At 42.1% G+C, this 27,444-nt stretch overlaps 1 protein-coding gene and 1 long non-coding RNA gene across 2 annotated transcripts; both read right to left on the reverse strand.

The window, feature by feature from the left end:
• Positions 1–4,379: 4,379 nt before the first annotated feature.
• On the reverse strand, positions 4,380–6,667 carry LOC136430947 (5-hydroxytryptamine receptor 1D-like). The gene has a single exon (XM_066422057.1). The coding sequence runs from the start codon at positions 6,463–6,465 to the stop codon at positions 5,095–5,097; it is 1,371 nt and encodes a 456-aa protein (XP_066278154.1). The 5' UTR covers positions 6,466–6,667; the 3' UTR covers positions 4,380–5,094.
• A 10-nt stretch (positions 6,668–6,677) lies between these two features.
• On the reverse strand, positions 6,678–26,680 carry LOC136430951 (uncharacterized). Its single transcript, XR_010754958.1, has 3 exons — positions 26,302–26,680; positions 9,312–9,414; positions 6,678–7,500 (listed from the first exon to the last, which is right to left on the reverse strand). It is a non-coding gene; the product is annotated as an uncharacterized lncRNA (long non-coding RNA).
• Positions 26,681–27,444: the final 764 nt, after the last annotated feature.

Raw genomic sequence — 27,444 nt, forward strand, 5'->3', positions numbered from 1 at the left:
ATTGTTTATTGGTCTGATTCTTGCCAATATGCTAATACGTGTTTCCTACATATCTCTTCTAGATCTTTTCATAAGGCTTCCAAGCGTCGGTCTCCCAGCCACTCTGGCCCGCACTGCACGCTCTACCAGCAAGATCAAGGCTCCCACGGCCCGACCAAGAAGAGAAGGCCTGCCTATCGGCAACCGCCCACGACTTAATTGTCTCGAAGTGTGTTTGTAGTAACTAGTCTAGAATCAGATCTTAAAGTCAGAGCGTTTGTTTCGTGCTCATTCTGTTGCCTGCCGCATGGACATCCGCAACATCAGGTCTGCTTCCAGGCTACCCTATAGTATGGTCCACGTGATGTTCCTGTGGATTCCCCGAACCACTTTAAGCAACCTCTCTTCTGTCATTTTTCATCTTTCGACTTTGGAAACGTTGCTTAAACGATGGTTCTGTGGAAGTGCTACTCTCCGAGCAGAGGAGTGGGTCCGGCTGTTTTTACGTGTTTTTATGCGTTTTTGTCGGGCTTCAACCTACGTTGTCATGTTGTTGTTTTTCTCTATAAGTGGGGTATAACCCAAAAAACTCTTTGGGATTTAGAGGGGAAAAAATATGACAAAGTAGAAAGCCCGACAAAAACGCCTAAAACACGTCAAAAACCAGCCGGACCCACTCCTCTGCTTGGAGGGTATGAAAGTGCTTCATGTCTCCTCTGAGACACAACATGTGCCTGCTGTTCTTTGCAATTCCGACAGGCGTCTGCTAGTCCTCATTGCCCGCTCATGGTGGATACTGAATCTGGAGTTATTACTAGTTAGTGCAGAGAAATGACGTAACACCCAACTGTCCCGCATTCTTATATGGCCCCATAGGAGAGCGGGACGGACGGGCAATACGTTTAGCTAGCTAAGATTAAGATTTATAGATAACTTATTTTCTTTTGTAAATAGAATTCTAATTTGTACATATACTAGTGGTGTGTATACGTAAGTATTTGATAGTTGCCAACTACAACCTGTCGTTTTAGACAGGTGGTTATTTGTTGCTTCCTCTGTATGGCCCCTACGGAGGGAGGAACAGAGGTCGGGTGATTATTCACCTCTGCACGCCTCGCTCCAGGTTGTAGCATTTGATTCAACTATCTCGGGCGGGAGTGAAAAGTATGACGCCAATCGTTGCTAAGATACGGCTATGGCTAAGACTAATCCTAGTCACAGAATGTCTTCTAGCAGGTTAATTCAAAATCCACTTTGTGTATCGATGCAAGTTATGAGAATAATCAAAATACATGCAATTAGGTGGAATATTATTCGTCTGTGCACAAATGTATGAAAATGTTGTCTTACATGTCTTGTACAGTGTAATCAAATAAAGTAGCTCGAAAAACCCAAAGAAACGCGACTTCTGTCTTGCACCATGCATGCAATTTGGCTAACTTACTGCCCCTCCATGTAGCAGGAGAATGTTCATGACTTTGTGTGTATCTCTGTTTACGTTTGTGTGTGCATGTGCGCTTGTGTGTGTGTGTGTGTGTGTGTGTGTGTGTTTGTGCATGTGCGCGCGTGTGTGTGTGTGTGTGTGTGTGTGTGTGTGTGTGTGTGTGTGTGTGTGTGTGTTTGTGTGTGTGTGTGTGTGTGTCGCTGCAGCTGCTACCAACACAGAAGGGTTCCTTGTTATGCGGCGCTACGTAAACAGAACTCAGACTGCGCCACTTCTGCACTTAACAATCCGACGGTTATTGAATGAAGTCAGTCCATGTTCCAAAGTCTTACAATGTTCATTCTTTTGAACTGTAAACTTTAAAGGGATCACTGGTGTGTTCAGGTAGCTAGCGATCGGATTCAAAGTGTGGTTAAGACTTATCTCCCGCCTTCTCGTCCTATTCACTTTCCATTTCCGATGACCTTTGCATATGATCCCACCATTGATATTCTTCACACGACGCCATGTTTTGAAATGTATCCTAACCACCCTTTTTACCAAATTGGAAATTATATCTCCCTATAACGTATAAAGAAGAGAGGAATGTGTCTCTTTTTTTACCAAGGCAAAATCCAACTACGCCCTAGGCCGCGGCAGTGCAAGGATGATAAAAACAAACAAACAAACAGGACAAGTGCGGATTCGACTACAACACATTTCAATGCCGGTGCATTAGAGAGGGCCTGCATGCCCTTTTCCGTTAAGCTCAAAAATCTAGCTAAAACCATAGCTTCTGTATTTTCTCTTTTACAAATACAGATGTAATTTAACTTACCTTACTTTTCCAGCAAGATTTCCCCTAATAATGCAGGAAATAGCTTTAATAGGGTCAAGATTTCAGATTTTCCCGGGGGAGCATGCCCCCGACCCCTCCTAGTATTGTCGCGCCATCATTGACATTTGCGTACCAGGTCTTTTACAACAAGATCAAGGCAGCTAGTGGCAGGCAACCGTCGTCTTCAATGGTATTTCATCGTTTAGACGCAGGTTGGTGATCGAAGTAAGATTAAATGTTTTACAGGGGTTTTCCGGCTTATGAACCTATGCAAGGTATACGTAACAGCCCCTGTTTTCAACGTTGTCGGCGATCCTTTGACGTCAACGCCGCCTGAATGCCGTCGCAAAGCTGCTGAATTCACCGTTAAGCGTTGCCGGCCATCCTGAATCTACCGTTAAGCGTTGTCGGCTGTCCTGAATTTACCGTTAAGCGTTGCCATGGCCCCCCATACAGACCCTCATTTGAAAATTTTGGGGAAAAAACAAAGGGCGGTCCGTAACACTAAATCATCCTGCTCTTTAATGGCAAAAACGATAGACGGGTCATGGCTGTGGAAGAGAAGACTGCTAGCCTCTGGAAAAACATTTCAAAACGCTTCTGAACTCTGTATGTTGCCGGAAACCAGGCGCATTGTCCTGTCATGGTTTTTATTCTGTCTACTTCTTAACCTTTGGCATTGATTCTGGGATGCAAATCACTTCTCGGTAAATGTTTCAGTAACTTTCCCAATGGGAAAGGGTGTGGGTCACATGGAATATCAGTATGTATTCACCTATGGGTATTGCTTTCAGTTACGTTGCTTTCGTACATAACTTTATAAGGAACATTCTGCTAGATACTACTACGGTCCCGACTGCTACCTTCCCCAAGAAAGTTATATTTTCGATATCGTCTGTCTGTATGTATGTATGCATGTTTGTACATGTATGTGGGTATGTATGATTTGTATATATATTTGTGTGTGGATGAACAGCATAACTCGAGAAGGCCTGGATGGATTGTCTTTATATTGGTACATGTAGGTATTGATAAAACCTCGAAATGGTTAGATGTTGGGGCCCCTAGCGACTTGTTCCGGTACTGCATCGCGCACGGAACTTCCGATTTTGATATCTCGTGTTCTGGGACATGCCATGGTTGTGATTTTTTAATTGGTAATTGGCTCTTGGGGCCGAGAGTGCTGTAGATTTGGGCCCCCTAGTGACTTTTTTGGAACTGCAGGGCCAAATGATGACGTTATATGCATAATCAACGAGAAACACTCGTGATACATTAGTCGTAATGAAGGTTAAAATCATTTGGCGAAGGTATGAGGTCGTGAAACTCTAGTAAAAGAAAAATCTAGTAACATCTCCAGCAGCAAAAGCGTTCGAAAGTCGCTGTTCACTTTTTACCAATCTTCGCATGACTTCGGTATGCGTTCGTATGGTTCTTTGGAATCATGTTTGAGAGATCACAGTTTGTACTAAGTGTATGATTTGCGGGAATCTTTCAGCGGACCGAGTTCACGGTGTGCTTAGTGCATGATTCGAATTCATGGGAAGTTGTCTTAGGTGTATGATTCTGCGGACATTTTTAACAACTTCTTGGCGCGCAGCTATGAAACTCGAGCTCTATCCGGTGTCCTACCCAAATGTTGCATTGCATACAACTGTTTCTCATAATTATGAACTTGACAAGAATTAGAAATGCCAGCGAAATGTTTTTATTCCACTTGACAGACACTTCTGATGCCAGATGGCGTTAAGTGTTACTCTTTCTATGTCCACTATTTGCTCAAATAACACCATCATGTAGTCTGCGGTTATGTCAGATTCATTCTAGCGCAATACCGACTTCAAGAACCTCTGGAGGCGTCTGCAGTGTAAATAAATTGCCATGGTTTTCTTATATGTTGTATGTATATATTCTCATTGTTATGTATGTTTAACTATGGGCCAGCTGGTGCCTGAAATAAATAATTAATAGACTATGAAAACACTCAGACCAAATCATATATTCTAGCTTGCTAACAGTAATGAGTAATGCCGTGGGTGTGTCCGTGTGAAAATTAATTTCATTTGAAATACTAGTACCCATATTTCTGCTCACAAATTTGAGTCTTGAGTAATGAATAATCTCATACAGTTTACAGTGTACGGTCAGACACTTTATTTATCCCATTGTCCGCAAAGTTAAAGACAGAGTTTCACATAATGTACAACGGAGACTACAGGTAAATCAATTCACCATATTCAACATCGAAGCAAAAACACGACTGTACTGCAGATCGAGCTAAAGCAACATCGCGGTATGCATACTAACAAAGAACCTTCACTTACACAGCTCAGATTCTGATAGCCTCTGTTCTTTCAGAGAAGCACTTTGATCTAGTAGATAGATAAGAAGCGAAAAGTTCACGATTTGGCATTTACATGATTTCACACATTCTTAGGAATAAACAAGAGTTTTAACAAAGCCCTGGTACAACACGGCGAAAGCCAGAATACAGGGGATGCAGCCGTTTGCAATTGGCTTAGCAAAAAGCAAACATGTATCACATCAAGTCGTGAACAGTCGATATCATATTTGCACAATTCAAACAAAATATTACAACCATTCAGTTTACCCTGTTGACAAATTTCAGAACAAGACACCATATGTGATAAAAGATAAACATTACAAAGGACGTATCACCATTACATTTAGTCAAACGTTTGACAATATTAGAAATGTGTAGTGTATCAGCACGAGAAAGACTTAAGCACTGTCTTAAACCAATGTCATGTACTCTGGAATGTAGTAAACCTGTGATGGACAATATGCATGTACTTCTCTCCTTGGTGCTGATATAATTGTCGTAGTTGAATGTCTACAGAGTTTTGTTTTCCCGCTCGGACTTTACCTCCTTAGGGTTCCTGCTGGCGGCTCGGCAGTCAGGGGTTGCTGTCCTCTCCAGGAACTGGTAGAAGTTTTCGACCGGTGGCAACCCTTTGCTGTCTTCGTCCATCGCTCGGAGCTCAATATCTGAGCCTTCCGCGTCTTGGTGGCAGATGAAGCGGTAGGAGTGACGCAGTGTTCGCATGAGTTCAAGACGGACCTGTCTGTTCAGCCAGCCGTACACGAACGCGTTGATTGCGAAAGAGGTGTGAGCGAGACACTTGAGGGGACCTATTGCTTGTTTTAGCCGAGGAGACATCCCAAGGACCGCCACGATAGTGCTGACTGTGAAGTATGGCCCCCACGTCAGAAGGAACACCCCGACTACGAGCATGAGGGTTTTTGTGGCTTTGAGTGATTCGCTCACCTGTGTATGGGTCTTCTGGGTCTGGTCCTGTTTGTTTGTGGCGCTTTTGCGTCGACCGCCATCATCGCTTGTTGACGGCCCTGCCTCACCGTCTGCTGTGGTGATTACAAAGATCTTTTGCCCGTTCGTCAGATCCATTGGGACTTTTGTGTTCCCATTGAGGACTGGACTTGAAGCTGGTTGTCCTTCCGGCATCAGTGGGCTTGGCTGAGGCAATACCTGTCTCGAAGCCTTCATAGCAGCGCTATAGATGCATGAGTACATGACCAGGACGATACAGGCTGGAATATAAAAGTACCAACAAGATATCACGATCACGTAAGACTTCCCAGCCCCGTGTGCTATCCAGTCGTACGTACACTGGACCTGTCGTAGATCGAATACGTAATGATTCCATCCCACCAACGGCGCCACCGCGAAGCAAATAGCCTGGACCCATATGAATGCGATAACCGACAGGGCCGTAACCAGGGTCATATGAGCAGCGTGCACCATCGGACGTACGATGGAGTAGTAGCGCTCCACGCTGATCACACAAACCGTAGCGATGGAAGAATACGCGAATAGCGAATCTAGAAACCCAGTCACGTCACACGCCACCTCTCCATACGTCCAGGCGCCTTGTCCCGATGACGCCAGGAAAAACGGTGTAACGAAGAGCGAGTGTAATAGGTCTGTTGTGCAAAGGTTGAGGACGAAGAGGAGCGTCAATGTGTGTAGAGTAGGAGTTTTTATAACAACAATGAGCACACTGACGTTACTGAAGAGCGCTACGACCTCGACTATTATCATCGCAACGAGCTGAAATATCAACCAAGCACTGCTTGCCCCGTCATCGACAGAGGTGTCGTATGTTACGTTTCCGTTTGTCACATTTAGGAAGGGGAGAGAGTTGTTTACGTCAGGTGGTAAGACCGTGTGGTTCACAGCTTCCATGATGTTGCTTTGTCTCTTTATGCAGCACTTCGTAAATAGATGTGCTTCTATGGTTTGCACGCATATACAAACCCTCTGCTCGTTACGCACGATAGCCACTGGATGGTCCGTACTTGTACCTGTACTGCTCCTGTGCCCTGTGTGTACAGAATGCTAACCTGTGATCCAGGAGCTTCAGTCGTTGTTGACCGATGTGTCACTAATTGATCCCGGACAAATGGTTTAAATGCCAACTCCTCTCTTTCTTCTCACGTAGCGGCACCCCAATGTCTCAGCTCGTCCTCACGCTCAGCCGTGACGTACACAAGCAGCAAGTGGCAAACCATTGCAAGCTTCTTAATCCCGATAGCCTTGGGTGTATATCATATATGATATGTTTCCGTGGAAACACAAATTAATGCAAATGTCGCCCAATACGGCTATGTAGACTTCACACTCCTATTCTGATACATGAGAAAGGTTTTATATTCCCGCAAGTACATTTCTTTCCGGGAAATAGACACATTATACTATTCTTCTCTCAGACATCTGGCACATGATGATTTTGGCATCAATAAACTATGATTCTTCTAACAGGCACAAGTAACGAAGAATTAAGGAAGTGTACAGTACAAGATTTACCACGGTGTCGTTCAAATCTCAACAGGTGTTATGTCCATGACGTCAGTTCCATAGAGACTTTGTCTCATAATGGACGCGCTTGTCTGCGCTGCAGGAAGGGCTCCGTTTAGTTGCTTGGCTTCATGGCTAGCGTGTTGCCGTCGATGATTCGTCCTTCTCCACGTGTCCGGTTACCTCTTCATAGTGCCTTAATCAACTTCCGTTGACGACATTGGAGTATACAATTTTTCTCTTAATTAACAACGCTTGTCGCACCTTCTGGTTACAGTTGTTCTTACCGAAGCAAACATGAATGTGTTGTTATTTATCTTTTTTTCGGATACAGTGTTTCTGTGATATTTCCACTTGCGCACCACGGTAATGGTAGATGCTTCCACGCCGATCTTGGCTCAGCTTTTGCTCGGCTTTTGAAATCTGTGAGGGAATAGAGAGAGAGAAAAGGCAATTACTTGTCTTGCACAGACGGCACATCAAAGGTTTCATTCAGGGAGGTCCGCAGGACCAGTTTGACATTTGAAGCATCCGTCTTATCCGTGCTTGGCATTTCAACCGGCACAAGGCGGGATATTTCCACTTAAGCTTTGAGCACAGCCCGCATGTCGTGATCTCTCCTGGCGGTTGACATTTCCCCTGTCGTCTGGATGAAACTCTAGATCTGTTGTAGGCACCAGCCCTACCGCATGCGCATGTGCATTATTAGTTTATATCTGATGAAGAGTTCCCAATGATTAAAACATGGAAGAATACAAAGTCTCTCATTTGATTCAGATCTTTACCTCGATAATATGTAGATGCAGCTATCATTTCATCATGTATGAAATTGTCTTTACATAACATGTATAGAACCATAATTACCATTTTCATACTCCTTTTGCTTTAGTTCAAATCAGTGCGACACTATAGGTGGCCGATCTAGATGTCTCCATGCGATTACTGAATACTAGGTTTAACGGAGCTTACATTGATTTTTCCTCCTTGAATATTCAAGGCTGATACGTTTATCATCGCTTCACAGTTACTGACTCTGAGGTCAATGACTGGTAGTATGAATAACCTAGGCTTATTGTCCAGTTGTGCCTCATCCCATCTTTTGGCAATGCATCATTGAAATGGTTGAATAAATGTGGCTGTTTTCGGTAGCCATAGCACAAGTTTCTGTCATAATTTCAGAAGAATAAAAGAAAAATAGATGACTCACTATTTGACCTCTAACACCCAGACGCTGACTGGCTGATGTTTAAGATCCATGTATTACTGTAATCTCAAGCCAGAATGAACGGTAAGTTAAGCATCAAACCAACCAAAATCGTCGGTATCGCGACGATAATCAAAGGCAAACTCAGTGGATAGACAGGGAAAACCGTACATTGTGTGTCCATATCCAGTGTATTTTGTGATCTCAAGAGGATAATTGGCCCAAATCTACGACTGACCTTACTGTCAGCGGCTGGACACATATATCTTCTATTCCGCTCGTAGAATGTATAACTACAAGGGGTAAGAACCCTAAGCGTCTAAATTTGGGTTGACTCATATCAGTAACAAACAGAAAATACGCCGCGTGATCATGCTGATGAATTATCCAATAGCTCCGGATTTTTGTTAAATTGCAGCGCAACATCAATGTTTGGTAAACTGTATTTTCTCTCTATATGTTTGACAGGAGCAAATACATGTATCAACGTGGTACATGGTAGCATAAACCCAAATAATGCTGTCGAACGCTTTCTTTGCAGAGTTGTAAGCTATCATGAATTACTCATGTTTCTGTTGACGATCTGTGACAGAGGTCAAATGAACCCTCATTATTGCAGCACTACCTGTAACTGTGCGATAAGGTTCAGTGATGCCTCCCAGAAAATAGCTGGAGGCAGGGCTCTCCCACACACAGAGCTGGCAGGAGCTTAAGCACGGCTAAAGTTACATGTGTAACCATATCAAACAAAGATGGCCGCGGTTCACTGATGGAGGGATCCGAAAGTCGACGGTCCGTGATGATTCCTACAGCACAGCGCTAATGTGCAATTCTCCAGCACTTTTTGGGCAATAACTTGATTACAACAAATTTACTGGTGTATATGATTCTGTTTCTTTGCATTATGACACAGCACCATTGGCTTTTACATAATATTCTAATGACGCTGTAGGCCTCATGAATTATTTTAAGGATAGGCAATGATTTCCCGTTTACTGCCACCCAGACATCAATCGATTGTTGGACTTACCTCTACCCTTTGAGTTTCTTGACAAGTGGACCTTCTTTCACAGCACCACAGCTTTTCCCTTCCTGCACAATGTTGGCAATTATCGCCGACTGGCAGGTATTCCCTGCAAGTAGAGAAAACAGCTTTGCTACAGTGAGCCCGCCTACGTAGTTTGAAAACCATGTATATGTACGTGTTCTGGCAGTTGCTATGCGTTACTCTGTTTGCACCAGGAAATTGACGACGACTCAATATTTCTCATGCATGTCATCAGGCCTGTAGAGCCACAAGCTCATTAATATCAATATAGCACCTTTGTGTAAACAGTGTGCCGGCCTAATGCCGTAAGTTGACACCTGTGTAAACTCACTTATGACAGAGTAACAGCGATCTAACTGCGCGGTTGCTTGTTGATAAGTTGTACAAGTGTATTCAAAATCGCCGGCGCTTAGGTTCAAATGTTTCTTGAGAATCCTTTACGTCTTTATATGTGCGTTGCGGCAAAATGTTATAAGTTAGGCCACACCATCTTAATTTCATGGATGACGTCCGCGCGCGCATTGATTTTCGTCTGTTCTCAACAAAAAATCATCTCCTCCAAGGCTCGACGGACCTCCGGAAATTGCCGACTTATTGCCGCAAAAGACCAGCATTGTGCCAACTTGTCTACACATAAAAGTTGTTAATATGTACTACCAAAAAATACGTCAGGGGGATGTTACGTTTGCACTGTTCAATGAGGTTTAACCTCCTTGCACTGTTGTACGAGAAACTCGAGGCGGCCAGCGAGTATCGCCCAGACAATTTCAAAGACGTCCTATCCAGTGTGGCTCTCACACATCTTTTTTGCAACGATGAGAGACATGGGAGAGGTGTTGAGGCATTGGTCTATAGGTCTCACAGTCACAGCGAGATTTGTAAGTGTGAACCATGGGATGCTTGATATGCTTGAGGTCATGTATGTTGAAACTGCCTTTATGAGTATTCTTATCACAGTCATACATCATCCACAGTCCTTGGAGCCAAATACCATCTAATAGTGTACAATAGTGAACAATAGTTAATAATCTTTGATTGTTCTTGTTAATATATCAAACATCGATCACTTGAGCTGAGTCTGCTAAGATGAACAAGGCAATCTACATGTACCTCCTACGAATAACGTCTCGTTGTTTGCTTGATAAACTGTGTTCTGTGGTTCAATTCACAATACCACCTTTGTAGTCCTGTGGTTTGGCAGAATCATTTTTATTTTTCGCTGGATTTTTCTTTTTTCGCCCGCGCGCATTAGTTTTGGGGTCTCCAGAGGACGCCATCCATAAAGTTAAGATGGTGCACCGGTGTGGCCTTAGTCTGTAGGAAAGGGCAAATATTCCAAAGCCATTAAGAACAGAACTGACATGCACAGACAAACACAAGGTGTACAAAATCACATCCTGTACAGCAAGTTCAACATTTGCTTTAGTACCATTGTCCATGTACGGCCATGTACATCTGCATTAACATGATCGCAAAGGCTTTGATGTTCATTTGCGAAAATCCTAAAAGTTAGGAAGAGAAAACGGCCGAACGACTGATACGTAACTGCATTGGAGTTTTTAGAATTTGAATGTCCCAAACCTGGGTATTTGATAAAATCATTTGAAAATTTCCCTTGGAATTTGCCTGGACACACACGAACAGCTCCCAATTGACTCCATTAATACCTGCCGTCACAGTTCTAAACTGTTAGATAGAAGGCAGATTGGCTCTATGGGGTACAATTAAAACGAATTGCCGCTCGGGTTAGTTGGAAAAAATAACGCGGTTCTCGTGGTGCAACACGCGTGGCAATTATGACAATAGCAGAAGTGCTGTCATTGAGTTGTTTGTGTCAAAACGCCAGGTTTGTACGTGATTTGGGTACGCTACCCATACATGTACATATAACGTTACGACTGCAAGATGCATGTTCATAGCTTTTGTCTACACGTTATTATCGTGTGTGTATGTGTGTGTGTGTGTGTGTGTGTGTGTGTGTGTGTGTGTGTGTGTGTGTGTGTCTGTCTGTTTGTGTTTCCGGACTATTGTAGTCCTCAAGAACCTCTTAATGCATAACTCAAGAACCTCTTGATGGATTACGTTGATATTTGGTATATGGGCGGGTGTTATGAAGCCAAAATTCAAGGTCGATTTTGGGCCCCTTGGTATATGACCTTGGGACTGCAGCAGAACTTCCGTTTTTGTATCTTTTGACCTGGACGTGCTGTGGTCTTGATTTTTGAGTGGCAGGTAGCTTGTGATGTAATAAAGAAGTGGTGTAGGTTTGAGCCCCCTAGCAGCTTGCTCGGGAACTGCAGTGGCGTCATGGTGAGAATCTTCTAAGGAGAATAACTGAACAAAAGGGACGATGGATTTCCATGGTATTTAGCATGCAGGTAGCGTAGACAGAGATGTACACAATGATGTGCAAATTATGCTGATCGACACTTAATTTGCATAACTAATGAGGAAAATCTATATTTGCAGTGTTTTCCATTATAAGACTCAAATACATTGTAACATATGTAGTTTATGGTAAGTGGAGCATCAGCAGATACCAATTATGCAAATAAATTCCTAATTTGCATAATAAAGGCAAAAGTTCCGGAATTCATCCAAGTGGAAAATGATAGGACTGACAATATTGCAGCATATCTAAGTTGGATGAAGGTGTTAACGACCAAGCATATATTATGTAAATGTGTAAGTCATTTGCATAAACAGAATAGTTCATGGAGATATGAGGTCGCGGAACTCTTGTTTGGTATGGGATGCAAATCTTAGATAATCCTAAGCATGTATGTCAGAAGCCGTTATCTTAAGCTTTGGATGACAATGGGACACCGAATGTTTGGATGTCTGGCAGTCTAGGTATAACATCTAGGAAGAAAGACGACTTGCTCTGAACTGTGACCATTTACGTTTGTAATGAATATAGCAAAATGGTATTCTGGGTGCACATGTTCGTGGCTACCCTTCAGAAAGCATACAGTCGTAGCATCAATCTATATCCGATTCAGTGGTCCAATGAGAACATATTTCAGCTGTTTAGAATTCCTTCTCAGTCAAAGATGTTAGCAGTGTGGGCACCCATGGCAACTGTGCGTAGTCCAGTATTGACGAAATGGATGAGTCCTTTGTAGTTGCTACAAAAATGCGACTCCTTTGAATCATTATATGGTATTGTGATGTATCGCATATCGATATTCAACCATGTCAGTGTAATTAGGTGTATCTCCTTGGTTACAAGTCTGAGAAACATGTTTGGATGACTGTGCAATACGCGTCTGGCTGACCCGTAGCCTTGAGACCAACTCCTTTACTACAGTCCTTAGTGTCCAATCTTGAAGAATGTGGTACCATTAATTTGAAAGACGTCTCGTTGTGAAACTTAGAAGGCCGTGTTCCCACTCGACTAGCTATCAATTCATACCAATCATAGAACGCAGTGGCTCACTGCCATCTGTTGAAAAAAATCCCCTGTCCTGGTGTCGAACATATAGTATGTATAGTACATTGCACTGTTTTCCTCATTAACTATATAAATTATGTCCTGATTTGCATAGAATATATTTCATTATGTTCTAGATAAGACATGAGTAGCTTGGAATAAAGATCACTTGAATAGGTCACAACAACTTTTCGGTGTCCGCTTTAACTGTCTACCGGAGCATCCTCTATCCCTATTCTACAGTTCCTCCAATGATGTCATTGGGCACCTGACTCCGGAGCCAGCTGCCATGCAGCTGAACCACTGATTTATGCGATCGCCCAAAAACTAATGGATGTGTTATATGTGATTAACATGTCATTTACAGATAAAGCAACGATTACCGGTCCGAGCGTGTGACTCTTACCAGAGGTAAATATAATGTATACATGCATTAACTACATGTAGCTACAGCTGCCGCCACAGTTATTTGTGTGCGCTATTTTGTACATTTACTCGTCTGCAATACGGTCAAACTGAGAGAGGTCTCTGGTCAACAGTGTAGCTTGCCGAAACAATTGCACCGTTAAGTGCGTTTACAAGCAAACGCCGTCAGTTGTAACGAGTAAGTAATGCAGACATGCCAATCCAGGGAAAGGTGAAATAAAATGGCGGAGCGTGGAACCTCTAAGAGTGTGCCGGCGTCTGATCCACAGAAATAGTTCACACGACGACATAACGAGCTGTACTCACCACAGGCATCACCAGACTACGAGCCAGATCGCGGCGCTCTCTAAATATGTTTTAGTAAGAGCACGCTGCAGCTAAGGTGGGGTGAAATGTGGGGTCAGCGCGCTTTAGAAATGAAAACCTGCCCCAGACTGAGCTCCAAGAAGCCTTTTAGGCAGTTAAGTCAGTGGGCGGAATAACCGCCTCGGTCATTAATTCCACATCATTCATAAAGAAACAACATTACTAGACGATCAAAAGCGGCTGTGCCGCGTTCACAGGGACGCAATTGTCACAATACCTTTTCAACATACCGTGGGATCCAATATACACTTACATATGCAATAAAGCATGCACCGGATTGCCTTATAGGGGGTACTTGTCGCATTTAGAACGCGTACGTGGACTTGTAAGATAACGGCATTCAATTTAGAACGATGTGTTGAAACACGTCTTTTTGTGTCTCTAAAACCGTGCTAATCTTTACTATCGGCAAAGCTTGATTATTCTAGCGGTGAACAATGAAAATGGAAAGTATTGAAGATCCAGGGAAATAACTATTCTGGAGTGGCCAACCATTCCAAACATTTCAGACATTTTTCTCTTCATTTTGTTTACTAAAGGGAAGGAGCGCGCACGCGCACAGCTGAGAAGAGAATGTGTAAGAAGTCTGGAAAGGGAATCATCTGAAGATAGAGAACTAGACAGCACACTCGATAAGATTACCAGATTTGATAAGGAAGAGCCAGGAGACTGTATCGAATGTTAATTTGGACATGATGAGATGTCTCCCCTTGTCACGCTGGTCGCTGATCACCCCTAGCCGCACGGATGATCAGTTTAATGGTGATGACGGCGGAACTATAAAGCTGATAACCTGATTAATTAATGTGTGGTCGCGTGAACGTTTTATGGATCTACCCTCCGCCGGCATAGCCGATAATGGATGAGGATCTATTCTGGACCGTTCCCGTTTTAGCAAGGACGAGCGTTTTGTCCTTGAAACTCCCCCCCCCCCATGTATAATAGTCTAAGATTCATTTTTGTCGATTCACTGATGTTTTAGATAATTTCAGTTCTTTCCGCCAGTATGTGCCAAGAATCAAGTACTGTGAAAGGAGCGGGATATGTTCGTGGGGATATGATTTCGCGGTATTGAGAAAACGTTTTTGCGGTGGTTTCAAATTCGCGGTTGAAACAAGTGGGTAGGCGGCACGTGGTTGTAAGTTCGCGGTGAAGAGGTCAACAAAATTAGCGAAAATTCTCCAAAACTTGAGAAATAAAAGATTCTCCCTAGTAACCGGCCCGGTGATATACATCGTAAAAACGCATATTACAATGTGTTATGACCTGTCTTTCTCTTCGACTGGTCGCCATGGTTACGTTCATTGGTAACTTCAGCTTCTGGATGCTTGGGAGTAGGCTCTACTACGGGTGCACTGTTTTCTGGTTGCTAGATGTCTAGTTTCATCAACATCGCGATCGGCAATATTAGGGAGATATAGAACCATCAGTACATCAAGTCAAAAGACATTATTTTTTCACGTCATCAGTAGAAAAACAGGGCTGTATAGTGCAGCCTCCTATGTGGGCAAAAGAAAGCGTACGACGATAGAGAAATTTGGAACATATTCAAAATCCATTTCAGCTCTATTTTTCGACGCACGATGCTCGGCGACGGCTAATTTTAGGTACGCTTTGCGTGCGCTTTACCTGCGATAGACCCAGGTACGCTCACGTACGGCGTTTGTGACCACGATTTTGATATCGAAGAATTTTCAGACAGGCTATGACAAAATCAACCGTTCGCAAAGAGAAAGGCAGTTGAGTTTTCCACGAAACATGCATGATCGTACGACGTATAGGTGACCGGGCTCTGCCTGTTGTACAAACAGACTTCAGCCACGCTGTGTATGACCCTGTGCATGTCGTAAACTATATATTCTAGAGATCCCGACAAATATACGTTACATGGAGTCTGTCAGTGATATCACATAATCCGGCAGGAGTACTTCGGTAAATAATTACCACTCGTGTTAGGTGATCTAACCAGATAACGATACAGTACAAAATGTTGGAACCTAATTCTTTATCTCCCGTGTGGATGTCGAAAGGTTAAACCTTTTCTGTCAATCAATGCTGCTTCTTGAGGCTAGCTTCGAAGGTGAAACACCACTTCACTGCAGCGGGGTCGATACAGATTCTAGTCTTGCCGCGGAATCACACCATGGTAATCTAGATCGTGAGGGAAAAGATCCCTTTGAAGAGCTAGATGTTTGCTTATCAACTTACAATCCACTCCAAACCTCTAATACAAACCAATGACCATAATCACCAACGTAATGAAAGATAAAGGGTTCTTTGCCAATCCAACAATCAAAATTATATATAGACAAGAGCCAGGCCAGGAACATGTACTTTCTTAACGCCGTTTCTCCTACCATTCGATTTAAAACACCAGCTAATTGTAACGTCGCATCCAGAATCTCAACAGGTGTAACCCTCAAAACTATGATGACTGGCTATGAATATCAATGTACGCAGTGAAACTGGTAATACTTCATTTTACTTTCAGCACTGCAGGCCATGAAATTCGATTCAGCGACATGGTCGGATATGGTCACCAGATACAGCCAGGATGTTACGGCTCCATGGCAGTGGGGAAGGCTGTGTTGTACAGATAACGTATCAGTTCCGCACTAAAACGTTTCTTGTAGGAATGTTGCCATCATAGACGGGGCAATCCAGTGCTGATAGTTATGATCGTACATCTAGAGTGAAAGTTAGATACGTAATAATCGATTTCGGTAGCTTGAAATTTGATTTTGTTGTGTTGTGTTGTTGCACTGATGAAAGTGGTAAAACTGCAGTGCAATGCAGGCTGTGATGCCCCAAATTTAACATGATATTGAGAGAAAATATTAAGATTTGCACTTGCGATCATTTTCCTTACTCTCCAAGCAGAGGAGTGGGTCCGGCAGATTTTTGAAGTGTTTTTAGGCGTTTTTGTCGGGCTTTCTACTTTGTCATGGTATCTTTCTTTCTATAACCCACTCCTCTGCTTGGAGAGTACATTTTCCTAACTGTCCTATCCAACAAACATCCCCAAGATGTTGGCGACATCTACCCACACGTTTGTAAGTCTAATCAATGTAAGCGCCAGTTATTTTGGGTGAGTCTAATTCAGCGCGCTACGAAGTCTTCGATTCCAATCGATTCTGCAGAAGAAGAATCGTCAGGGAATCATTTTGTATCTAAAGCTTCACAGAAAGAGCGCCAATCCTTAATGATAGCGAAAAGATCTCCAAGGGTGACTTACATCTGTTCAATGCACCTGCTGTGGAGCTCTTGATTGAAAGGGATTTCCACTAAACGTAACTGATAATGGAGACCAGTTGAACATAGTTGTACAGTAAGTTAGGAATGTTGCAGGGTCACGCTATATGTGATACCGGTAATGGACGAACAGATCTTTGTCTGGGAGAGAAACACCACGAAGTCACGAACAGTCATCAACGCGTAACGCATGTACAACAAAATAAGATATCTTGCAAACTTGGGAACATTTGTAACGACCCCCTTCATTTACAGTTGCCAGTATATTGCAGCATCTTGCTATAAACTCTAAAGCAAGAATTTGATTTTACCCTCTTCACTTTTTATAACACAGACCGCATCATTGATAAAGTTTATCATTGATGGCATAAGGAGTATCCTAGGTGTTAGGTATGAATAGGTCTTGTAACCTAACTGCTTATGAGCAGTCAGACCTTAAGACCCTCCAAGATCTTACGTTTTGGAAATTTACTCCCTGTTCCTTAATATGGGGTTGCACAGTCTGTTGCTACACGTATAACATTTCCCTTGTTCCCTCATGTTTTAAACGTCGTTCATGACTAATATGATCCATGATGAGCTTGGTATGATGGATGATTTTCTGGCCAATGTGATATTCACATGAAGAGACTGGCAGAGACGCCATTGCATGGTTGTCATTTGTATTCGATGGCATGAAAGTAATAGAAGATGCGGTAAATATGAATGAAATAACCTTTTTGAGTTATAAAACGCGGCGGCCAGGAGACGAGATGGAAATTGCGCTGTCTGAAAGAGCTATAATCAAACTCCGCCGCCATTATACAACCATTCTATCGTCCCAATGGTCGTGTGTCCGGAAATATTGACGATACTGCTGCGAAATTTAAATTCAATACTAACCAGAATTACCTATTGACGCAAGAATTTAGTCTGATGGCGAAGTATGTTACAGGCAAGGAGACTTTGTAACACAGTTACCTCTGGACGATGGACAGAAACTAATAGGTACTAAAAAGTTGTCAGAGAAGAGCATCTGGAATGAACAACAAAATAGACTTGTAAAGAAAGGAAATACCTGACATCAAAATGCAAGGCCACGTTTTTAATAAGAGCTCAGCGACTGAAGAGACAGGCGCCATTACTTTTCGAGGATGTCGAGAATTACTGATAGGCTTATTTGAAGCAAGACTCGGCGGATCTTTATGGTCAGACGAATCACATCATATTTGAGCCATGCCTCAAAAATCAATCAATAGATGAAATATTGGGACATAAGAGATATGACTCTGTATGCATTACTCATATACTAAATCACTGACGTGGAATCAGCTTTTGAAGTGTTAAATCCAGGACTTTGCAGGTCAATATGGCCTTTAGTGTTGGCAATCATGGATGTATTTTTTCTTATTGAAAAGTACGTAACGAAATTCCTTTCTGGTAGGGTAGAAAATCCAGGACTGATAGAAGCTTAAGGCCATTACTATAGTATGGGCTCTATTTGTATCAAGTGTAGTGTCAAAGTCCTTCAACACCAGATATTTACAGATATTTACTGAACTTTACAGTGTTTAGAATCGAGGCGCAAGAGGAGCCATTGGCATTGTATTGTTATAGGTACCGGTGCGGTTTAGAATTAAAACCACATCCGTGGGAAATGACCCTAGATGGCTATTGATGAACCGCGACGTCGTAAGTATCGATCCCAGTTTTACAATAAGTGTTGAAGGCGAGCGCATGTTACTTCAGTCGTGACGAAAGACGTCCAACTGGAGAGTTGGAAGAGTCTGGCTTTTTCATCAATGTTATGTGTTTTCCGTAAAGTGGTGTATGGAAATATGAACATTGACGTTAAAATGATTGCGGAATAAAGGCTTTGCTACACTTCAATAACACCATCACTCAGCCCTGTGGACGCAGTCAAGATGCACCCCTGATCTTTGAGAGATCATAACTTAAGGGTACAATCACAACGCCACGGTGTCGGTGTCCATTAGATTCAATCCGCACCTTGTAAACCAAGGAAAGGTCTGCAGATCGATTAATCAGTGCATGTAACACAACTATAAAATGAGTGAGTGGCCCGGAAATACGAGTGGCGTATGCAGTCCGTGTTTTATCTAGTTTGCTTGCTCTAGACAAGGAGATTTTATATAGACGATCTGCCATGATTTTTCAATGTAGTAAATGTACCTGATTTGAGAAGGACAAATTGTTTTTAGGACAAGAGGTAACCCGAGTTTCTTATTCTCCAACTGCGAATAGTCTCAGAAGAATCCGTTTCATTCAAGTGTCCAAATAAAGATGGGTAAATTCGGGCATAATGGTGGAAATAAATGGAACATAACATGCTACAAAGGAAAATTGAATCTAGATTCACTGAATGAGAATTTCATTCCACGTATTCAGAGATATATCTTGCTGACTCAATCGGACAGCAAATTCTCCAAACATCCTGCATAATGAAATATATATTCCGATGTAAAGAGTAATAAACGTCTTGATCTCGCTACGTGTGTATGAATATAGTATACTGTTGTATAAGCCCCTGCCGCTGTACATAAACTGTTAGTGATGACTTTTTAGAATTCACAGCAACAGTTGACAGGGCCCTCTCCACCCTGTAGATCTAGAAGAAATACCATTCCTAAGTAATTGTCTTATGAAATGTTTCTCGTATGAAGAGGTAACGTAATATGACCAGTTAACGTCCGATTTATTCAAAACGTTATTTATCCTAAAGCCGCGCGGATAGAGCCAAATGTTTAACCCATGGGTAGAAATATCAGCTCTTCTAACAAGAAAATGCATGTTCTGTAAGTTTTTCTCTTCCTGTTTAACGCCGTGCGAGCATGTATTTATACTGAAGTATATGGTGTAGAATTGTGCTAGGCTTACCCTTTATCGTCCACTTCGGTCTTTTCCTTTCTAGCGCTATGCTTGAAGAACATAGACCGGAAAAAAAATGCACAGTAGCTGTCGAAAGTAGTCTACAGACAAATGACAGTAAAGTCGCTATGTTTGTCCCTCCCCTTGCCTGACGCGATGGAAGAAAACAATTTTTGTGTTGTGAATTTCCACGACATCAGCAGCACGTGGCGTTCACGTGATAAAGCCATGGCCATGATGTTATGCCGTACAAAAATGTATCATCTGAGCGGGGGTCGCTAGGTTGTATCAAACCTTCCTAAATCTGGCAAGAGTTTCAAACCTCGAATCACCATGGATAGTCTGCATATCAAAGAAAGGTTTAAAGTCAGCTACTTTTAAAAGATACTAGCTATCGTGTAAGTTAGAAAAACATTATGAAATATGCGGTGTCGAATCACATCGTCATGCATGACGCTTCCGTGCAACTTGTTGTTACTGGTTCAGGAGTTTATTCTATTATGTCGCTGGACGTAAACCTTTTTAAATGTTTTGTATAAAAGAGAGAGATGGCTAAGGATCATACTTATGACGTTCTTTGTTTCTCATGTGAACGGGCTTTGGCATAATACACCAAGAAATGTGGACATGACCCAAACTGGACGTAAACTACTCCTGCACGTAAATAGGTGATGTTACGTTACATAACATTTACAACTGGTACGTTCAACATGCTGCTATTTCTAACGCGTATTGTTCTAAATTTTAAGACTAGTAAACGCAATTCAATGAGTCAATGCACTGTCAGATGTTGCCGTCACTTGATGAAGACAGACTATGGCAAATACAGATGACCTACCATTAGTGAATATCACGAGCCAAGAGAGGCTTCGACCCCATTTTGTCGCAGAGTACGTTTCTATTCCCACGGTATTACCCTCACTTATCGTCCAAACTTTCAAGTACCAGTAGGTATAACAACCATTTAATATATGCAAGTTATAAAAAGTTTCATCGACCTAACATTCTTACGTGAATTGACGCACGAAGTGTTCCCAGCCACCAGGTAATTACATTAATCAGTGACTTGCCCACTCACGACGTAGTCTAAATGTCAACATGGACTCTCAGCTCGAGCTCCCGAATAGCGGCATAATCTGTAACACGTCGTGTTCTCAGTTCAATGAAATGAAACTTCGCCCCTGTCTGTGATTGTTCATTGTTTACTTAATTTTACAAGGCGAAGTAGAAGGTGTGACCACAGATGGACTTGCTAAAGGCAACCACATATTTAGCTATCACCTTTGCCAAGAAGGCTATATTGTCGGTGCCGTTTGTGCATGGTTGTTTAGTTGTGTGTTTGGTTGTTTGGTATTTTATTTGTTTAGTTAGCTGGTTGATTGTGTATGTGGAAAGTATAACTCTAGAAGTTATGGATGGATCCGTATGACATTTGGTATGTATATAGGTGTCGGTAAAACGAAGTCATAATATGGACCTCATAGATTCTTTCTATGGTGCTATTGCTGAATATGTTTTATGAAATACGAATAGCTTCTAGGCCCATTGATAAGCTTGTGCATAGTGCCCACACACTGTACCGCTTTAACTGAACAACCCGTCTGTTGACACCCACGGAATGAAATATCTGTGAGCATGCTTCAATGTGTATCGTGGAAAACCGTAATGATCAAGCTTGTTTTGCACAATTGACTTAGCAATAATGAGATTTCAGCCTATCAGACAAAAATAGCTAAAGAGACGGTAATATGTCATACAGCTGCACGAAGATACACGAACCACGGCATGCTTCCCTGCATTTGTGCATGTATGACCATAAATATTCCTCAGATTAACCTTTTCTGTGAAGACTTCAGTTCATCAAGAGCATAGGGCAAAACAAGGTTGCAAAGGTGATCTATGGTGTGACAAAAAGAACGCGTCTTTCGTATGGTAACGAAGGTTTCCTGATTGGCGGCACAGAGATTCCCATCAAAAACACGAAGCAGCATTTTCTTGTGCGTGGCTCGTGACGATCACTTCATTATTGTCAGTTGAAAGCCATTCGTCACGTAGCTGCCCTATCCACAAAGTCAGTAACATTCATTGTATATTTTTGGATTACTCTTGTATCCAGAATTTTCCTGGCTTAGTTTCATCTGCGCTTTCCAGCTTCAGGACAAAGTACTGGCAGTGCTTTTAAGTACTTTAGCATAGCGTCAAGATACACTTGCAAAAATATTCTTTATCTTAGCTACTAAATTTTTGCATGTAATACAATGATTAAGTGACACGCCTGCAGGCGAAGGCTTTTAACACAACAAACTCATCGCGTAATGTAGGCCGGAAAGCAGAAAATCTATTTTCTACTTCTATCAACTCCAATTAGGCATCTCCTGATATCAAACGACGTGAGGGAAATCTACTTTGTGGTGGCGATGGACATTGAGTGAGCATCCATACACCGATTTTATTAGATGTTTACGCACCAAAGACAAACTGAAGTACTGTCATAACAGGTATCAGGGGAAGCAATTATGATATGATTTCCGTTCCTGTATTTGGAATCTATCTTTCTGAACGGCAATCCAAGTCAGCCTTCATTACCTGCTGCTTTTCTGATTGCCAATACTGCATTGATAACGAACGAAAGCTCAGAATTGATGTCTTCCAGCGAAGATGATTGAATGATCTATACAATTAAAATAACAGCGACATGCGTTCTCCAGTCCTAAACAAGTTATTAATAGAAATCGGCGACTTAATCGTATCACGACGCCACGTAGATTTTGAACAAGCTACTTTTGACTCGTAATAGGTGCAATTTTTACTCATAGCAGGGGGAATGGGCTCGGGGAGTTTTTAGAAAACACATAAGAGCGTCGACAAGGCGAGGACATAAGATATCGACAGTTAGTCCTGCAGGGTTAATTTTTAAGCGATTAGATGCACGTTGGTCATTATGGTGTGTTGTCATGTACAGAATACGGCAGGACCTCATTGCTTTTACAGTATTCAACATGATTGATAAAACAGTCCTTATACTGTATGTTCATTCAGCATCCTTTACCAGTTACACGTATTTCAGAACCTGTGACAGCGACTTCCATGCATCAATTTATATGTGTTGTTATGTTTGGCGTAGATTACACATTTACGCGGTTGACTAGTTGTCAGATATATTTCCCACGTCTCAAGAATGCAATAATGTCTATTCGCGTCGGAACAGTGTAATGAAGGTGGCAACACGTCTACTCAAATAACTGTAGCACTAATTTCCGCAGCCGTCTCGTCCTGTGTGTGCAACAAGTGACTCGGTCTCTATCCACCCGTGGCCTTGAAGACAGTTAAAAATGACTGAAGAAACCCAGAAGAGCAACCTATGCTCCTGGACGTGACATTAATGTACGACTCGTTACGAAACATATATCAACATGAGGGGCAGCACGGCAAATGTTTCCTATATATACAGTTACAAACGATACCTGGGTGTGTGATTTTGCGTTTCAACCAGAACTCAATGGTGCGTCTTTGATTGCTTCACATGATAAGATGCTCGTAGAGCTTCTTATCATTTCCCCGTTTTAGTGTCACAAAATGTGGCTTTGAAGACGTGTGAAACCGAATGTGAAGATTGGACTCCTGTCTTCATCTTTCAATATGAAATTGGATGGCCATCCAGTGTTTATGAGCGTGAGATGAGAGCAGGAAAGACACTCGCCTAGAATATAGATGTGTCGGCCTCAACGTCGGCTGGAATCTTTTCTGACGTTTCCGTTTTCTTGTTTCCTTCTTAACCTTACTGTGGGGGGCAGCTGTTGAATTTCAGACCGTAGTAACGGAACTACTTGTATATATATATATTCGTTTTCTCGGAAAGATAAGTTGCTTCTTATGTGACTGTATCTCGACGACAATAATTCTATTCCTCGTGACGCAATGGTATTATCGTATACGCAACACGCTCATGGAAGCTGATTATCTATACGTCTACGTGCAAGTACTTTTCTCCGCTTATCTCTGTTTTCTACCCGAGACATATCGATTTTCATATTTAATGGGAGACAATCACGCAGGTCCACATTAGATCATGTTCGACGGGCTATCACATACATACAAGAGCGTCAAAAAATACCTTTTGAACCTTGTGCAAGAGAGTAAACATCATGTAACGGATAGTCTTTGCATGCGAACGAAATGTTTGGTTATTTTCTCTAGTCTACGCACTTCAAAATTCAAAGGGGTTTTCATTGTAGACGGCCCTTCTCTATCATGTGGGCTCTTCCATGGTGAAGTCATTATTAGACATAATACTTAACGTAGTAGTAGACAAAATATACCATGTACCATCGAACACCACAAGACCTTTACAAGATCTAGAATTGGATGACCTTTGAATATGGCGGTATTCTGTCATCTTGCAAACCCTCAGGTCTTACTATATCTTGAAAGATCACACGTATCTCGTGTATTGATTATATTATGCCTTTGGCTAAAAACAACAAAGATCGCTCAAAATGCTGGTCCACACCCGCGGAAGAAATTGTAGTACGTCAATGAAGGTTAGACATTCAGGCGATATCTTGCTATACTCGAACATGAAATTTGTTCAAGGCGCTTTTAATGGATGGCACCGAGCCGATTTTGTTCAAACAAGCTTTCTTCTCGAAACAAATCTTGCCATGTTTCTTTGCATCTCTTTGAATAGGCTTCTAAAGGCTGATGTTTATTCAAACTCACTAAGTCAATCGTTGTCTTCATTATCGAACCGCAATTTTCTACTCATTTGGGTGTAATGACGACCATGTCGCCCTGAATGAGAGCAAATTGCGCAATCAATGAGAGGGGTCAGCAGTACAATTAGTCAAACCACTAAAGCTAAAAGCCATGTTGTAACCCTTCGCCATACCGGGACGACATCCGCACTGATATTTTAAGACTTTGTTCGCAACGCTGGCCGCCCTTTGACCAGGAAAACACATCAAATAACGCTGATTTGCCAATAAAATGCCATAAAGCACATAGAATGGTCTGGCAGTTATGCTTGTTAAGAAATTTTAGAAATGTATTTTGTGGGTATTCAAAGTGGAAACAACAGATTACAACAGAACTTTCCTATGAAATTTTGCAAATGCGACGGCAATTTGATGCAATCTGAGACAAAACTTTCTTATACGATAATACATTGACATTTATCATGATTATCAAATCATGCATTTTTAAAATCCTAAGTACTAATTTTCAAAATAGGGGGTTCGATAGGTGCAATAGATGCAATCGACGAGCATTTTGTCGCTGTTTATAGCTTTTCTTGTTGTTTGCAATATTTGCAATATGTGCAATAAGGAAATATAGAGACCCTCGTGTGGAAGACTATAAAGTGTAATAAAGCATGTTACACAAGAGGTCGCCATTCTTTATCAATGCCATTCCAGCTGTATACAGCCGACACAAGATTGGTCGGTGTTGCAGAATGAAGGACGGCGACGTTTGACATTTCCAAACCCCGGGGCAAAGGAATATTCTCCCCTCATAGCATCGCCGAGCTAAAGATCACGCGCAGACTTGTAGACAATCAACATGCCAACCCTCGCTTTAGAAAACATTTTAAGTCGTCGGCGTTATATCAAGAGGATTAATATCTCTGCCAGTGGGGGGCATATGTGTGCTGGCGTGATTGTGAGACAGTGGAAATTAGAGATATCAGCCACAATGCCGTTCCACGGTCTGATCCATTCAGTAAAACACGACTGGTGAATGTTTTATATATGCTCATCGTCTCCCCTCTATCCCTGCTTGAGCGAGCGGATTTAAAAGCCACCGGGCCTAGAACAGCAGGCCAGTCGCCCGCCGGGGTTAGCGCTATTCCGGCTTTTATATGCAAGCGTCCTTGGATCTACCCAAGTACACAGCTCGCCAATTATCCACCATACTACATGCCGCCTGTCAGAACCAGGTGTTTTATGTCAAACATATATATTAAACTCACACTCTGAGACAGCATAGTTGTGCGCTCGGCTGTTATACCTTACGCTAGATATTTATGATTTTGGTGCCCCTGCAACGGTGATGCATACAAGAACCATGGCATTGCACAAAATATCAGGACGCCTTGGGCATTTCGAGCCTTTGCATTACAGGTAGGAATTTAGGGAAACTGAAAAAAAATTCCCAAGAATTGCAGCAGACTGAAACTGAGAAAAAATAGCATAAAAAAGTTTCTTAGGAATAATAATACCAAATATCTGCTTAAATTGAAATGATAATTAAAAACAATCTAACAAAACCATCTAAATAGCCAATCTAAATAAACCTTCGTAACTGTAGTTTGCAAAGAAAAGAAAACATAAAAAGATTGTGGATATTCACACATATTTTTGTATTCTGTGTTGTTGCATCGACAGGCATTACCAGAATTGCAATTTCTTTATACGAAATTTAACAAGAAAACGTTGTTGTATATATCTCCGCGCAGCAGTAAAGATCTACCTAGCTAGTGTAAACGTCATACTACAGTTCAACAAATCAGTTTAATTTGGCAAAATATACAATCAACCACAATTCATACCGCAAGATTTGATATTAGAATGTGAATCAATGCAATATTGCTATATCTGAGCAGACATATTGTGCGTACGGAAATCTCACCTGTCTATGTCTGGATTTCCCTACCACAGTCTCGGCGCCATTAGTCAGCACTGCCGCCGCCTCAGCGCGCTGTCGTCAGACGCTGTACCGGGATCAGGGAAAAACACCTGTTTCTAACGGACTCTCCAGAAGCTACGTGAGCAAAATACCAAGATATCCCCAATGGGAGGGGCCTTCTCGCAGTTTCTCATGAAACGAAATAGCAGTTAGAGTGTCTGCTAACTTTTCCTGAATTAAAGTGCGGGCGTACCATTAAACAGTATTGGGAATCTGTTACAAGATAAGCATGATGAACCGCCTTTAAAGATCACCAATTACTGTCAGAGCGGTCTATGTGGATGCGATTAGACCATAAATGTTTTCGAAATGACGGCTACGGAGAGTGTTTATCTACATAACGAAACTGATGCTGCGAAAACTATACCTTCTCAAGCTACGATTTAACCCCGCCCACTGGCATCTACCATTTCCTACAGAGGGGCGTGCAGGTTGTACAAACACACCACATATTACTAACCATACATTTGTAAAGGCTTGTAACATTTTCAATATTAAATCGGCACAAACGGAGATGACTGCATTTCCTTCAAAACACAAAGTTCAGTTTGGGGATGAGACTTTAGACGAGCAGTACAGGGGAATGAGACCAAACCTCCGTGTTGTCTGCAACAGATGAGGTTAAAATTTGTGTGAAACTGGACCATGGAAAAGGCGAACAGAGAGGCCTGACACAAGATATCAAGTGCGGACACTCGACCTCGCAGTTCACAAAAACTGTTACAGCAATACTGTGCCACATGTAGTCTAAGTGACACACGCTATATGCAACACTAACCCCTGAAAATCACAGTTTTAACATCAGATAGCTTTTTAGCTAGGGGTAATAATTACATGTATTATATATATTTCTACAGATTAAGATGACGCGAAGATATCTTAAGCATTATGCTACTTACCGTAGGCCTGCCCCCTTCCTATAACTTCACTAGGAAAGAAAGTCTCATCATTACAATTCTTTAGTCACTTACCGAGATGGCTTACATATGAAATCTGTAGTTCGATGAAATGACGGCGGATGTACGCGTATATGTACGAGATATGGAACGTCGGTGGCGCATGCGCAGTGTGCCAATGCTGGCAAAT

Source organism: Branchiostoma lanceolatum, chromosome 3, assembly GCF_035083965.1.
Source record: "Branchiostoma lanceolatum isolate klBraLanc5 chromosome 3, klBraLanc5.hap2, whole genome shotgun sequence".
Taxonomy (NCBI): domain Eukaryota; kingdom Metazoa; phylum Chordata; class Leptocardii; order Amphioxiformes; family Branchiostomatidae; genus Branchiostoma; species Branchiostoma lanceolatum.

Excerpts from the sequence above, each read along its gene's own strand:
- LOC136430947 (XM_066422057.1), bottom strand. The coding sequence starts at position 6,465 with ATGGAAGCTGTGAACCACACGGTCTTACCACCTGACGTAAACAACTCT.